Source organism: Atta cephalotes, assembly GCF_000143395.1.
Source record: "Atta cephalotes unplaced genomic scaffold scaffold00004, whole genome shotgun sequence".
Classification (NCBI taxonomy): Eukaryota; Metazoa; Arthropoda; class Insecta; order Hymenoptera; family Formicidae; genus Atta; species Atta cephalotes.
The window spans coordinates 6,610,991-6,626,533 of record NW_012130068.1 but is presented as its reverse complement, the minus strand read 5'-3'; the positions used below and the strand labels follow the sequence as shown (position 1 = coordinate 6,626,533).

Genomic DNA, 15,543 nt, shown 5'->3' with positions numbered 1-15,543 from the left:
AGAGAGAGAGAGAGAGAGAGAGAGAGAGAGAGAGAGAAAGAGAGAGAGAAAGAGAGAAAGAGCGAAAATGAAAGGTAAATGAAAGAGAAATGTGATTCGCTTAAAACGGCATATTTATGGATAATATGGTTGAATCGTGAATCCGTTTATAAAACTTTATCACCCGTCACGACGGTTTCGTTCGTCTTGAGTTTCTTCTTCGTGACTCGTATGAATTTACGTTTATCGTCATCATTTTTTTCGCCACTTTTTCCGTTCGCGATACTCGTCGTTGTATTTTCGCCGCGTTGTCGCATACGCGTATAACTCGCGCGAGGCTGCGAGCGACCGCCGTGATTCGTGAATTAATTAAGTAATTAGGCATTTCGTTCGTTATATGTACCTGAAAGCCAGTCGTAGTTTCGGCTCATTGCCCGAAATCGTTCAAGCGAAATTCGTGAGGCCCTCGAAGCAGAACGTTTGCGATTTTGAAGAGTCGGCGATTTTTGACATCGCGAATTATGTGCAGCTTCATTCGTCACGCGGCCGAAAACGTACGCTTATTTCGCTTATTAATCAGTTCGTGTATAAATTGTAGATAGCCATAAAAAATATATTGCGTAAATACATAAATCGCGGAAGCTATAGATATAATATCATATGTATGAGAGGCGAACGCGATGGTGATAATCCGTAATATTGCATAAATAAAAATCACATAAAAGTTTTAATATATAGCTCGCGATCTCGTTAAATCACGGTCGCATTCCCGAAACCTTGAAAATAATACTCAGCGTATTTGCAATGATAAGTAGTCGATTCTTCGGCGTATTTAAATTGCAAAGAAGCAAACAGCGACGATGCTGCTTCGAGGTACAGTGTTCGCACCGAACAATGCGTGAGAGATGATAATTTGATATCAAATATATGCTAATGCCATACTATTCGCAATACCGATTGATCGGATATATATCTTTCGGTCGACACGTTCGAGTCGAATTCAATGGCTCTCGGGTACTACGTTCTGCTTGGATCTGCGACCATCCATATGCGCCTACGACTTGTTTAAGATCTTATAACGTGCAATATTTTCCTGCAACAATAAGCATTATCGAATTCTCTTTTGTAATCGAATGGCAGATCTACGCGCTCTAGTAAAACTTGATAAAGATTGTCGCGGCTCCAAGCACAGCTCTCATCTTCGAGTGCTCTCGCATCATCGTACACCGGCACAATTGCAACAATAATATTTGTTGCTCCGAATTAAATTCGAAGAAAAGAGATAGAGCAGAGATTTTTTCTTTTCTCATTTCTTTTGTTCTTTCATTCTACTGTTAATTTGTTTCTTGTCATCAGAATGTACGGTCACATCACACTCGTAATCGTTAGTCTTCTCACGTCCGACATCGAATCGCTTTTACAACACACGCATGTAACGTTCTTCTGTATCGTCTGTATCTTCACTTCCGCTTATTCTCGACTGTATCCGCCGTTGGATTTGTACACGGTGCGTTGAACCGTTTCGTTGTCACTTTCGCGAATGCTCGTTGTTCACCTCCATACCCAGTTTGATTGATTGATCTATGCTTTCTCGCGAACCCCCTCACGAGAATTCCAAGACGTACTAACTTAGGACAAATTGTAGACAATTTATTATTAAATAAAATGAAAAATAAATCGACATTTGAAACGAAATGGGCAACATTCCCAAGGCATTTGCATTTTATTGATTTATCATTAAACACATGTGCAACGAATTTCAATGCGGCGCAATCACATCCTTTATAGAATATGAAATACTGCTGGATCAGAGGTAGGTATAAAAAAGATGATATATTGATAAATGAATAAGTATTAATAATAATTATTGGTACTATATTGGTACATAAATAAATTAATAACAATCATTATAATATATATAATGTTACAAGTATGTAAATGAACTGTTGATACATCGAATACCATTTTACTTGATATAATCATTATCTCGTTATCTCGATATTACCATTTAATATTTAAATTGTTAGATATGACTCACAATACGCACCATATTCTTCCTTAACTAGAGAATTTCTACGCTCTAGTAATAATATAGAGTGTAATTGCTAGTCAAGGTAATATAAGATCATTGTCAGAATAAGAAAATCGGATCATCGGATCATCAAATTTGTGTATAAGCATTAAAAGCTGCAGCAATTCCTTAAAAATTGATTCTACCCATAAATTTTCCTTCCTCTTTCAATGATATAAAAATAATTATAAAATAGGAGGCAATTAAAGACGTAAATTTAGAGACATCTATTTATAGCATCTGTATATGTAAAATAAGAAAATCACAGTGCCGCTGTAATTTTCTCGAGAAACTGAATAATTGAATGCTAAATGTGTATTTCATGACACGTGTACGTAGATGTCTGGCACAGATTATTACAAATTACCACCGATGTCATCGTTCTTCTCGACATACGCCCAACATGATTTTATTGTCAAAAATTAGAATGACACTTATGAGAGGATGTTCTTCATCAAAAACACTTTCTTCGCTTCTTCATTTTTATATACTGAATATCAATTCAAATCTCTTGATAGAGCTTTATAAATTATTTCTTATGTTCACCACGGAAGAACTGTTTTCCATTGCAAAGATGGATCATTCTTCTTATAACTGTTCGCTATGAGTTCGTTTCCCCGGTGAGGAATCATGCGCCTTTGTGATAAAGTACTCGAAAAATTTCCACTAGCAATTCGATTACTTCCACAGAATGATAAAATATGTTCTTGTTCCTCGTAAATCGTCTTACATCGTAAATCTAAGGTAGATCTATCGTACAGATCCTCAAGGAATAATATTTTTCTATGAAAATTCTAGAGAATCATTTTCACCTCAAATCATTATTACACCGAATAGGTATCGCTGCGCACAAAGAATAATTGCTTAACCACCAAAAAAATTTAAAAGTTATCAATCAGTCTTTCTGACATAAACTGCTTTTTTACAATTCTAAATCTACCTGCGACCAACTGGAATCATGCGACGCGAAGGTTAATGAACTGCAAATAGATCATCCCTATGATATATATTGTCTCTGTGAAACAGGTATTCTGCAATGACAGACGCGATCAATTCGAATTACAGACAGGTAAACCAGTAACGAATCGTTCCCTCTTCTGCATCGACGATGAAATAATACGGTCGGTATCATTACGCGTGCATTTATTTCCAGTGTCCCGGGCACGTCCAATCCTGGATCGTGATCCATGCGAATGGATCCATTATCTCAACAACGTGACAAGGCTGTGGGCAGTCTGCTAATGTGGCAAGGGACGGACGTGACGTAATCTGAGGTCACCCACGCACGGCTGCTCCGATGCAGTCTCATCGAGCAGTTTCGGCACACGAATCGCATCAGGAATCGATGATCTCGCTGCTCTGCGCGAAAAGCATTTCGCCATCGTGACATTTTACATTTGACCTCATTTTGATCACAAAGAACTTTCGCAGTAAAGAATATTTTTGAGAAATTTACTTTACACGTCATCGAGAAACATTTTTAATGCAAAAAATACAAATATCGCAGTTCAATCACATTTACAGACGAAACAAATATGTGTCTCTCTATTTTAGAATTTTTAATATACTTCTGTATTGTTTTTAAGAATAAATTTTTATATTATAAATATAAAAATAAATTTTTATATTATATTATAAATGAAAAATTTTACTAGAAAGAAAATTGCAAGTAAAAGTCGTTTACTTCCTTCTTATTATTCTTAACAAATTTTTTACTAATACATCTTTTTATTAAATATACATCGACAGAGAAAAAGTCTTAATTCCACGACTGCAGAATTTACTATGGTAAACAAGTCGTAACCGGAAACTAACGTCTTAGCTAAAAGAGCCTCATAAATGACAATTACGCGACGTAGGCGTATAAATAAAAGAGTTCAAGGGACTTCTCTGACATCGTAAGAGCTTACGTACTTTCTCGCCTTCTCATATTTAAGCACTTTCTATTATAATTCGAATATTATATATATATATATAGAACAATTAAAATTGAAAAGAACTCCAAAGAAATCAATAAAGGAAAGATAATGCCAATGAGAGCCGACACAGTTGTGTAATCTAAATATAACATATATGTGTCAATCATCAATTACAGACGTTTTACGTTAATACGTTGTAAAGTTAATACATTGTAAAAAAAAGATAGGCGGAATTATTGAATTATTGTTAAATTATTGTCCAAAATTAAAAATTTCATTATCTTCTCCTTCTATTATATTTAACTGGATACTCAAATTCTGTAATTTAACTAAACTCGTTAATATTTGAAATTTTTGAAATGCTTTGCATAGTCGATGAGTTAAAATTAATTAAATTAGTTAAAAAACTTACATTGTACTTAGCATAACGATGGTCCATTATAATGCGATTATATCTATGTCTTGAGAGCGTGTGACCTTATATACATAGGATTTAATGTAAATGAAGTTCCTTTATAAGAACACAAAAGGAATGAATTACCTTCACTATTACATTCTAATGTAATAGTGACAAACAAAATCAATGGTCTACAAAGTCAAAATTGATGCATCTTATGCAATAAACGAAATGATTATTAAAACGAGCATTAATGAACATCATAATCACATAAATAGAAATACCATACAGCATTCAGTAATCGCAGAGCATAGAATTGAGTACAATCACGATTTTGAACAATATCAAAATTTTAGACGAAGAACAAGTATTCAATAAAAGATTAATTTCTGAAGCTATTCGAAAAACAGAAAAATGGACTTAATTTGCAAAATGATACCGAATTGTTGATTGAAATGATACGGATCCGTTAAATCATGAATTAGAAAGGAAAATGATGTTTCCTTATTTTATAAGTTAAAGATTTATCGATTTTTATGTTGATATTTATTCTTATCTAACATTTTTTATAAATACTGCGAATATGAAACGTCCTCTCACAATATCTCTTAAGATATAGCTCTCAAGATATAGATAATCACATTGTGTTATAACAGATCGCTGATATATTGAGTGTAATGTAAGTTTTTAACTTATTTAATTAATTTTAACTCATCTATACAAAGCATTTTAAAAATTTCAAATATTAATTCGATTTTAGTTAAATTATGAAATTCTGATTGGAATATCTAGCTAAATACGACAGACGATAATGAAGTTTGTAGTCTAACGATGATTCAATGATTGTATCCTTATCTTTCTTTACAACGTATTAATTTAATTCCAATTTTAATTTAATTTCCATATTTGTTGCTTATACACTGAGGAGGATCTATAATCGAAATGTCTGTAATTGGTGATTAACACACATATATATTATATTTAGATTACACAAATACAACTGTGTCGGCTCTCTTGGTATCTTTCCTTTATTGATTATATATATTCTTCATATATTATTATTTATTAAAACGAAATCAATAATATGTTTCAAAGTAGGAATCTATACTTATTATCTCATAAATAAATAATTATACTATTTTTCAATCTAAAATGTGACCTGTGTAAATCGCATCTACCAGCTATCGCAAACATCATCATTTAAAGAGATCAAGGATTCGTATATTCAACCGGGTGTAGTGAACTTTTAATCTCTACTTGCTGCCCCACACCGGGCTCAATCCTCTCGAATCAGCTTTGAACAAGAAAGAACAGCGATGAAAGAGCATGAGTCGGCGACCGAAGATAAATTGAATGCAGTTTAATTCTTCCGTTCCCGTTGTAAGAATGAACCCTTTTCACATGCTTTAACAACAACATCAAGGATTATAGATCAAAAATATACTCTGACGAACAAATCTAAATATCACTTGATCATATCCCTCACGTTTATCTTTAACAACTTTAGCATTATGTGCTAAATAATTCATTTATTCTCGTATTTGAACATGACATAAAGATACTTATTTATCACAAACAAAAATTGCTTGCTATTCTTTCCTACTTTTTTTATCATAAATAAAACACTGGGATACCTGTAAGAATTGTACATACCATTGTACGTTTTCTTTTCGGTTCTTTAGAATACAAACTATAATAAAAACTAAAATTAGAACGTAAATACTGATTCCACATCGGACAACACGCTCGTTTGAGGAAGTACCAGGGGCACGGCAATTGTGCTCTGTGATTCACTATTTCAAATGTTTTTTTCTTCTTTTGTGGGACTAAATTAATCACGTATGATATATAGGTCACGTTTTGTGCAATGCCGTTCATTCGTATCGCCATGGGTGTGTCGAAGTTCGCCTGCATGCGACGCAAACCAGAGCATACGCACCGTAAACGTAGAATCGCGATGATCTCTCATCTCCCTCCCGCATCGTCATCGTCATCGGTCTATCCACCCTCGCAGCCCCCTCTCGATGCTCGTTACTCCTGGCTCTTCGTATCCGCTCGGATTGAACGGGTACGGTGCGATTACTGTATCTAGTGTTGCCTCCGGAGCAAGTGTTGTCTACGGTGAGCCAGCCTCGTCTCGTGTCAAATTGAAACGTCGTTCGACACGGCGCAGGATATTTGCGAACGTGCTCTCCAATGTCAATGAACTCGACGATATTCTGGATGAAGCCATAAACCAAGGCACGATAATCGAGCCGATGCTTAAACAATAGAACCAACGTTCACTGAAGAGAATTCCTGAATGCTGAGATAAAAAATTCAAATAAGTATTTCAGGAAAGCGCGTACAAAATTCAGTGGAAAGATTCAAGTTATCTTGGTGCCGATTCAGGAATCGGAGGAAAGGATGATTGAAACATATATTTATGGCGTGAGAGTGACGCGTGCCGATTGAAATCGAAGGCGGCTGATGAATGCAAGTGATGATAGATGTGCCGGTATCGTTGTCGCGGAGTGTGTGTGACCCATCGCGTTTCCGCCAGTGCGTTCTCACGTCCGTTGACGTAATATAAATAAATAAAGTGAAAAACGTGAGATAGATCGGAACACAAGAAGTCGCAATGAGTCGCGCCGCGAAATTTTACAAGCTGTTGACGGTCTTACTCTGCTATGAAGGTAAACAATTTCGGAGAGCTATAAGTTTATCGCATATTTTGAAGAGATCATTTCTTTGATTTAAAATAACAAGCGACATTTTTATAACAAATAAAAATACAAGAAAAGACAATTTTAATTTTGTGTACGGACATTACTGTACGAGACGTGAACTGAGAATTTTAAGCTGTAACGACAGCACAATTCGTTGATTGGCATTTAATACGAGGCAAAGGCAAGTTAATTCGAGATTGCAGCCGAGAGATTAACTACTGAAAAAACTTTATTTACTCGAGTAGTTACAATTGGTCGCTGTCAACCCTGTTTATATGGCGGGGGGAGGGGAGGGAATAGATAACAACAACGTATCATTTTGTTAACGCGCTCGATCGTCACGCATAATCCGGCGGAAAATTACGCAATCTCTCCGGAAATTAGTCCCAATGTGTAATATCACTTTACACGCGACGTCTTCTCACAGGCATTTATCTACAATGTTACACCGCTGGAATGCGTAGATCAATAAAAATCAGTCTCGATTTTTCGATATGTAATTTCATATTGCTTGTTTTTTTCAGTCTGCAGCTACAGCTTGATGCTGGAAGAGGACAAAGAACCGAATTATTATACTGCCGGAGTAGGAGAGTACGCGGTGTTTAATTGCGATCTTGACTTCCCGCACGAGACGCCGATTCCATATATTCTTCAATGGAATCGCGATGTAAGTATAACCAGGACCTCGTAACCTTTCACTTATGTAATAGATAATAGGTATGCAAATTCAGCAGAAATATTTTAATCATAAAATTCTTGTTTTCTTGCCTTTCTTTTATATTACCGACGTAACGTCAATAATTATCAAGTTTACAAATTGCCAATATATATAATCCAATAGAAACTATATAAATTCGTGATATAAGTGCCACTGAAAATTGTAATAAAATAGTACACGTTGGATGATCGAAATTATATTCACCCGTGCCTTGGATTTTACCTTGGACCAAATGTGCACGTATTTATTATGCAAGTATTTATTAAATAATAATAAAAGTGTATATACACGCAACATCCAATATGATTTCTGATACACTATAGGAAAATAGATTTTATCCGAGAATGTAAAAAAATGAAAAAAAAAATTCAATTTTTTTAAAAAAGATTGTATGAAAAATGTAACGACTCTTTTTAAAAAGGAAAACTTATAAATAAGTCTTATACTTATAAATAAGGAAACTTATTTCGTATAGACATCGAGGCGACGCGTTCCACTTTAATAATGTACGTATATAATGAGATACCGCATGTAATAATGGTAACACGACGACGTACGATTGACTGATTGACGATTAAAGAGCGTTAAAGCAAGTTGTTAGTCGGCTAATTCGCATACGGACGTGCTTGCGCGTACTCCGTCGTCTTCCGGCAGAGACTCAGAAGAAAAACATTCAAGGTAGGGTGGATTATTCGATTTCTTCAAAAATATATCCGATACTCCATCTACATGACAATCTAACTGGATATGGATTTCTACATCTTCTCGATTTCAAAGAGATATATAATACGCAAGAGATGATATCAAGCATCGTGATATAAAGAAATCGTAAGATAACTTCGCATATTAGAATTAAAAGAATAGCTTCGGCCAATTAAAAGAGAGTAGCGGTAGACATTTAACAATTCATACAATATCGAAGAAATCGTTTAAAAGAAGAGATATTGATAATACTGATAATAATATTCTGATATAATACGAGTAAAGTGATAAAGAGATAAATTTGTCCAAATGTGATATGTACTCGCGGATGTCGCCATTCGACGTGACTGTATGACGGAAACAAATTGCACGTGGCTATCGCAGAATCAAGTGGAACTCAACTCTGATTGGACTCTGATGCGTATGCAAAACAGGTGCTCCTTCCCTCTTCGTCTGTTAGTCGTGGTAATTGGAGTATGGGACACAAGGCTGCATTATATTTAGTCACGTTCAGTCTGCGACATGAGGGGACCTACCAGTGGGTCACTGTTAATGCATTGTCAGATGATTAGAAGCGATTAACGCCATTCCCGCCCCCATAGACGAGACGTATCCTCTTTTCGAGGATTTTCGTCGTTAATGAATGTGGGTGTTACTGACCGACAGATTAATTAAGATGTCGTGAGCGATACAACGTGTCCTCGGTCATTTCTCTGTGCTTGTCATTAGTGCGCAACCTTGCGTAAATAAAACCCGAAATTTAATATTAAAGCTCTTCGTTGAATCGCGTGAGTCTTTCATTCCGCGAAAGGATGACCCAATTAACATTGCCTGCAGCCACTATCAAGTTACGCGATATAATTTTCTCAAGACGTAGGTTCGCCTACGTCCGTCATATGTAAAAATCAGTCGCTCAGACAGTCGGATATTCTTTGAGAATGAAGTAATGTTGTTTCCTAATGACATTATTTATGAGTGTTCGTGTAATTTCCGAAAATATAAATTTTATAGCGTTTTCGATCGTAATAGATTTGAACCAATCTGGGATTAAATTAATGACGTCACACACATGCTCTACTACAGCATACAATCATTAATCCAATCCAGATAGGATTAAACCCGCTATGGTTGAAAACATTATCAATATCGAAAACAGGTTTAAATATAATTCATTGATTCTAACTTTTTCAGACCGGTACAGTGTTCTCTTGGTATGATGGACACGTCACGGTGGACAACAGTTACAAGGGCCGCATACATTTATTGGACGATGCCGGTCACCGCGGGTATGGCCAGGGTAGCATAAACCTTACGAATATTCGTGAAAGCGACCAAGGCTGGTACGAATGCAGGGTAATCTTCCCGAATCGAACACCGAATTCAAGAAACAATGGCACGTGGTTTCATCTCGCCATTGACGGTAAGCTGACTGATCTCTTATAATTCTTCTATTTGCATGTAGTTAAAGATTGCAGGAAAAATAAAACAACAGAAAGAATTTATTGATGCTGAATTAATTATCACAATTAATTATCGTAATTAATATAATTTTATCTAATTAGCATAATTTTTCCTAGAGTATAAGATGCAACTATTAGCATGTATAATAAGTATGTAAATAATTAATTGATATTATTAAAGTAATATATGCAAATTATTATGATGGTAATAAGTTCACGGAAAAAAAACAGCTGAAAATTTCATTGATTCAGCAAATTTACAGTCGTAATATACAGACAATTAATTTTCTATGTTAAGTTAATTTTTTATGTTAAAGTAACAAAATTGATAGCAAAACTAATAGCTGAATAACATTAGCGATTTGTTAAACCAAATCTTCTTAGTTACAGATATTGAATTCGTGCAGTTATAGGTTTGCTGTATCATTCAATTAATTTTTTTTCCGTGCTTTATCAAGAATGCAAAACGGAATGTTTTAACAGACTTTGACAGCGACTAACTAAAATTGAATATTAAACTAGGTCAACCCGATGTACAAGTTAATCAAGCTTGAAATTCGCGCTCTAATTTTTTGGCAAGTAGGATGTAAGTCTTCAAATTTAATCATTCATTTAAGCATCTCCGACGTTTACGACTCTAAAGGCAGGGAGCCTATTTCGAAAGGATTACTTGTTTCTTCTTTCTCACTTGACTTCGTAGTGTTTATTGCACGTTGGCAATATTCAAATAAAATAATTCTTTGAATTATTTTAATTATAATTATTATAATTAATAAAAATAAAATATAGGTTAAATTATTTATGAAAATTTTGATAAAAGATTTAAATTGGAATTAAATAAAAATTGTACATATCATGTATCATCTAAACTTAAATCTGTTGATTATATCAATTAAAGGAATTGTATTCATTAATTCTGATGGAATTCTGTTTTACTTTTTCGAACTTTATTATTTGATATAAAAGAAATTTGATAATAAAATATTCAAATAACAACTTATTTATCTTAATTATCATGGAAATCAGCTATTCTTGAAGTAAATTTAAAGTTACATCATAAACCAAACATTATATAATTTCTACAAATATCGAGACAATACCTCGAGACAAATTTATATATTTAATTTACACTGAATACAAAAATGTCATGTGTATATATTAAGCTTATGCGGTAATATCAAGCTTATGCGGTATCGTTAACAGATTCTAATAAATTTGCCTTAACGCAATGCAAAATGCAATGAATCAAGAAATACAAATGACTAATTAGTTGCCTCGCGCCATAATATCGCTATACAAAAATTAATTTAAAAAAATATACTATAACCCGCTGCCGCTTACTAACCTGAATCTGGACAGACTCGTTAAATCGTTTAACCTAGGTGTGTCGCCATTTCCGACAACTGTTGCAGGTGAGACTCTACTTGTGATACCACCTGTCAATAAAACTGCCATGGAAGGCGACATAATCATGTTCGAATGTGTCGCGAAGGGAGAAGGTACAACCGTAAATTGGTTTCGAGAAGGAGTACCGATCCCGGAAATACAGGTTATTGAGTCACTGATTTCATAATATATTATCGAAATTTATTGACAAATTTTTAAAATGTATTATATAAAATTTTTACGAAATTTATTATTATAACAGGATCTCAGAAGAAGAGCTTCTATTGATACTAATGGAACATTGACTATAAAATCAGCTGCCATGGGCGATCTTGGGGAATATACCTGCATGGTGACTGGAGAAACTGGAGATCAGCAAAGCGCATCAGCCTTTCTCAATGTACAATGTAAGCACAGCGACGTAGCCGCTAAATATCCGTTAAATTTTCATTTCTAATCAATTAATAATCAATCCTATCATTTAGATAAGGCAAAAGTGATCTATGCACCGCGAGAAGTCTACCTTCCCTATGGAAAACCAGCCCTCTTGGACTGCCACTTCAGGGCGAATCCACCCCTAACGAATCTCCGTTGGGAGAAAGATGGATTTCTCTTTGATCCTTACAACGTGCAAGGGGTTTTCTATAGGAGGAACGGATCTCTCTATTTTAGTAAAGTGGATGAGACGCACTCGGGAAGTTACAGTTGCACCCCTTACAATGAACTAGGCACCGAAGGGCCCAGCCCCTTAATTACTGTGGTAAACATCCATCATGGTTCTTTGATGTAGGAAGCGATGTAAAAAAAGAAAAAAGAAATCGATTCGCGTTTTAACGTTAACCAGTCCGCGACAAATATTAATTGCTCTTTCATTCTTCAATTGTAAATCACACAATTTTTAGAATGATATAAACACTTCTTCTTGATAAAGCACTATTTGTCTACGTGATTTACAATTGAAGAATATAAAAATCGATTAGCAGTACAATTATTACGAATTGATCAATGTTTTCAAAATCAAACCTGATAGTTCGAAATATTCAATTTTGTTATTACAGATAGTTCAAAGGCCACCAATGTTTACGGTAACACCGCAACATCTATACATGCGAAAGCTGGGCGAGACCTTAGAAATTCCTTGCGATGCCAGAGATGGAGACGACTCACATCGACCAACCATCATGTGGTATAAAGTACCGTGTCTTCTGATGTTTTATGTATCAATTAGTTTTATCAATCAATTAATCATATAATAAATTTAATTAATTAGTAATTAAATGAACTTTTTTCGAAAGGATGGAGCGCCTTTATCGCTTGAGAGAACCATCGTAATAGGTGGTAATCTGACAATAGAAAGGATTCAGGAACATGATCGAGGATTATATCAATGTGCAGCTAGCAACGAGGCTGCGACGGTTGTCACGGATACTGAATTAATGGTGCTAAATGTACCACCTAGAGCGCCATATAATTTGAGTGCTAATAGTAGCAAGAATGCTGTCACTTTGACATGGATACCTGGTTACGTCAGACCCAAAATGGAATATTCAATATGGTAATGTATCTTACAAGTATAGTTAAACACAAATAAGATGGAGGAATGTTATTTCCAGTTAAAACAGATTTTGGTGGTTTTAGTAATATTCATCAACATAGAATGCAATTGTCAGTTCTACAGAGTGTATGCCGATCAATATACAGTAGAACTAATAAGTGTTAATTTATATTTATCCAATAATGTTGACTAACATCTTAAAAACACTTATAAAAAATTTATTGCAAAAAATGTTATCTCAATCGGAATTCGAATCCAGCTCTTGTCAACTCATTATGACAGTAACGATAATGTTATATTATCGTTGCGCAGACTTTGTATATGGTAAAAGAACTGCGCAACGAAATATAACGATATCGTTACTATCATAATGAATTACATGAGCAGTAAGCCTATTCTGTAACTTGTAATAACAGTTTAGTATCATTATACTGTTTAACATTATACTGTCGTTGCGCATTTTTCATCATATAAAATATCTGCGCAACGACATCTCTAACTAATAAAATTGCCAATGAAAAGTTATAGAATAGACTTACTGATCTCCAAAATTCTATGCAGGCATCTCCCAATTCGACCATTAAGGTATGTTAGTTATTAACAATTTTTTTTAATGGATCAGGATTATTATTAAATCAACAAACAATTAATTTAATTGTGTGAGATTATTATGTATTTCAGTCATGTGATTATATTTCAAGTTCGCCAAACCGAATCGGTCACAGTCTATAAAGCTTTCTAATAAGCGACACAAATGAGATGGTGTGACATAATCATTACATCCTTGTTGTTTGCGAATATTAAACAAAAATGACATGATCATCAATGACATGTGTCGCACTGTGTCACTTGTTGGAAGGCACATAATATTAATAATTGTATTTGTATTTATACATGAATAGTACTAAGCACCAAGACGTATTTTAACCAAAAATTGCCATTTTTCTTTCTCATTTGTGTTTACACATTACTTGATCAATTTCAATAACTATTATATATAATTAATTATTTATGACACTTCGATAATAACAACGAAGCATCCTTTTCACAAGTAATGTGAAACTTGCTTTTTTTACGTAGGTACAGACCCACGGATACGTCGGAATGGAGAACCATGAAAATTCTTTCGAGAAAAATTACAGAAGCAACGGTCAATAATCTCAACTCAGGACGAGAATATGAGTTCATGGTATTGAGTCAGGATAAACACGGCGATGGAATGTTTAGCAAGGCACTTCGAATATTCACTCAGCCGAGTAAGATTAATTGTCATCTCGATTAGGTTTAAGCACGATACGTGAAATAAACAAATTTCTATTTCTAGGTTCCATCGATGAGAACTCGGCATCGGAATATCGCAGCCAGCAAGGTAAAAGAAACTTAATGACAAAGTTTATGTACAGGTTGTTCCAGATCATGTTGTGAGATCACTTCTCGTAAGTAGGTAGAGCGGATTAAATTGAGTCAAAAAGTTACTGTTTTGCAATTTTTGCACTGGTTAACGAAATATTAATTTCCAAAAATCGTTGAATAAGTGCGTATTCGCTTGCAGAAATTAATATCTCGTTAACTATTGCGAAAAAAGTTGCGAAAAAATAATAAGAACTTTTCGGTTTAGTTTAGTCCACTCTACCTATTCACAAAAGGTAATCTCATAGAGACACCCTGTATATGTAAAGTATATGAGATTTCTTTTGATGGTCTCATGTATCTCGAGTATGATTTGATAATTCAATCGAATGTTTCAAGGCTGTGACACGATTGTTGCAGACACTGAGATCATGGGACCGCCGCGCAACGTGAGAGTTCAAGCAACAGTTGAGGGTTACTTAGTCACTTGGGAACCACCCGATCTAGGCAAGAATCTAGTTAGACTTTACACTGTGAGATGGTATAGAGGACCATCTGAACATTTATATGGCAGAGCAGAAACGACAGACACTTATTATCTAGGTGAATGACTCTTCATTCTTGCGTAAGAATTATCAATTACACTTAAGTTAATAATGACAATTGACATTTATGAATGCATTCAGTATTACAATCGCTCACAAAGCGACTAGGTAACTGTCAAATGTGATTGATTCTTATTTCTAAATTCAACCAATCACATTAAATCTAGCCGCTTAATGAGCGATAATAATACTGAATATACTCTTTGATTGATATTTCAGTGAAAACTTTGGAGGAAGAAAGTTTTTATACTTTTGAAGTGGCAGGAATGTCACTTATGGATGATGTTGCAACCAGCGAGCGAGTCAGTCTGGAGGTACCCGCTTATCGTCGCAACAGAGCAATTTCTATGGGAATCGTCGCTGGTATAGGTTTTTTAGCAGCCGCTCTGGCCGCCGTATGGTGGGCAAGGAAACGATTCTGTCAACAAACTAACGAAAAATAGCCAAGCAAAGCATATGGAAAGCACTCGTGTACTCACAAAAAAGATAGTGATTTCATAATCATGATAGATCATGATAGACGATTTCATAATCAATTATAAATATTCATGTCGCTCACGAATGACGTTAATTAGAAAAGCGACATGTAATCTCAAAGAAAAACAATTTTAAAAATAATGAAAATTGATAGTGGAATTATTTGATCTTTGATTTAAAATCTATATTCAGACAAAAATACATAAAACGGGAAAC

The 15,543-nt window shown here is 34.7% G+C and overlaps 1 protein-coding gene across 1 annotated transcript; it reads left to right on the top strand.

The window, feature by feature from the left end:
- The first annotated feature begins 6,986 nt into the window (after positions 1-6,986).
- On the top strand, positions 6,987-15,293 carry LOC105626022 (protein turtle). The gene is made up of 12 exons (XM_012207330.1): positions 6,987-7,041; positions 7,599-7,741; positions 9,686-9,914; positions 11,337-11,503; positions 11,603-11,747; positions 11,826-12,100; positions 12,399-12,533; positions 12,636-12,895; positions 13,976-14,151; positions 14,220-14,264; positions 14,666-14,848; positions 15,070-15,293. The coding sequence occupies exons 1-12, from the start codon at positions 6,987-6,989 to the stop codon at positions 15,291-15,293; spliced, it is 2,037 nt and encodes a 678-aa protein (XP_012062720.1).
- Positions 15,294-15,543: the final 250 nt, after the last annotated feature.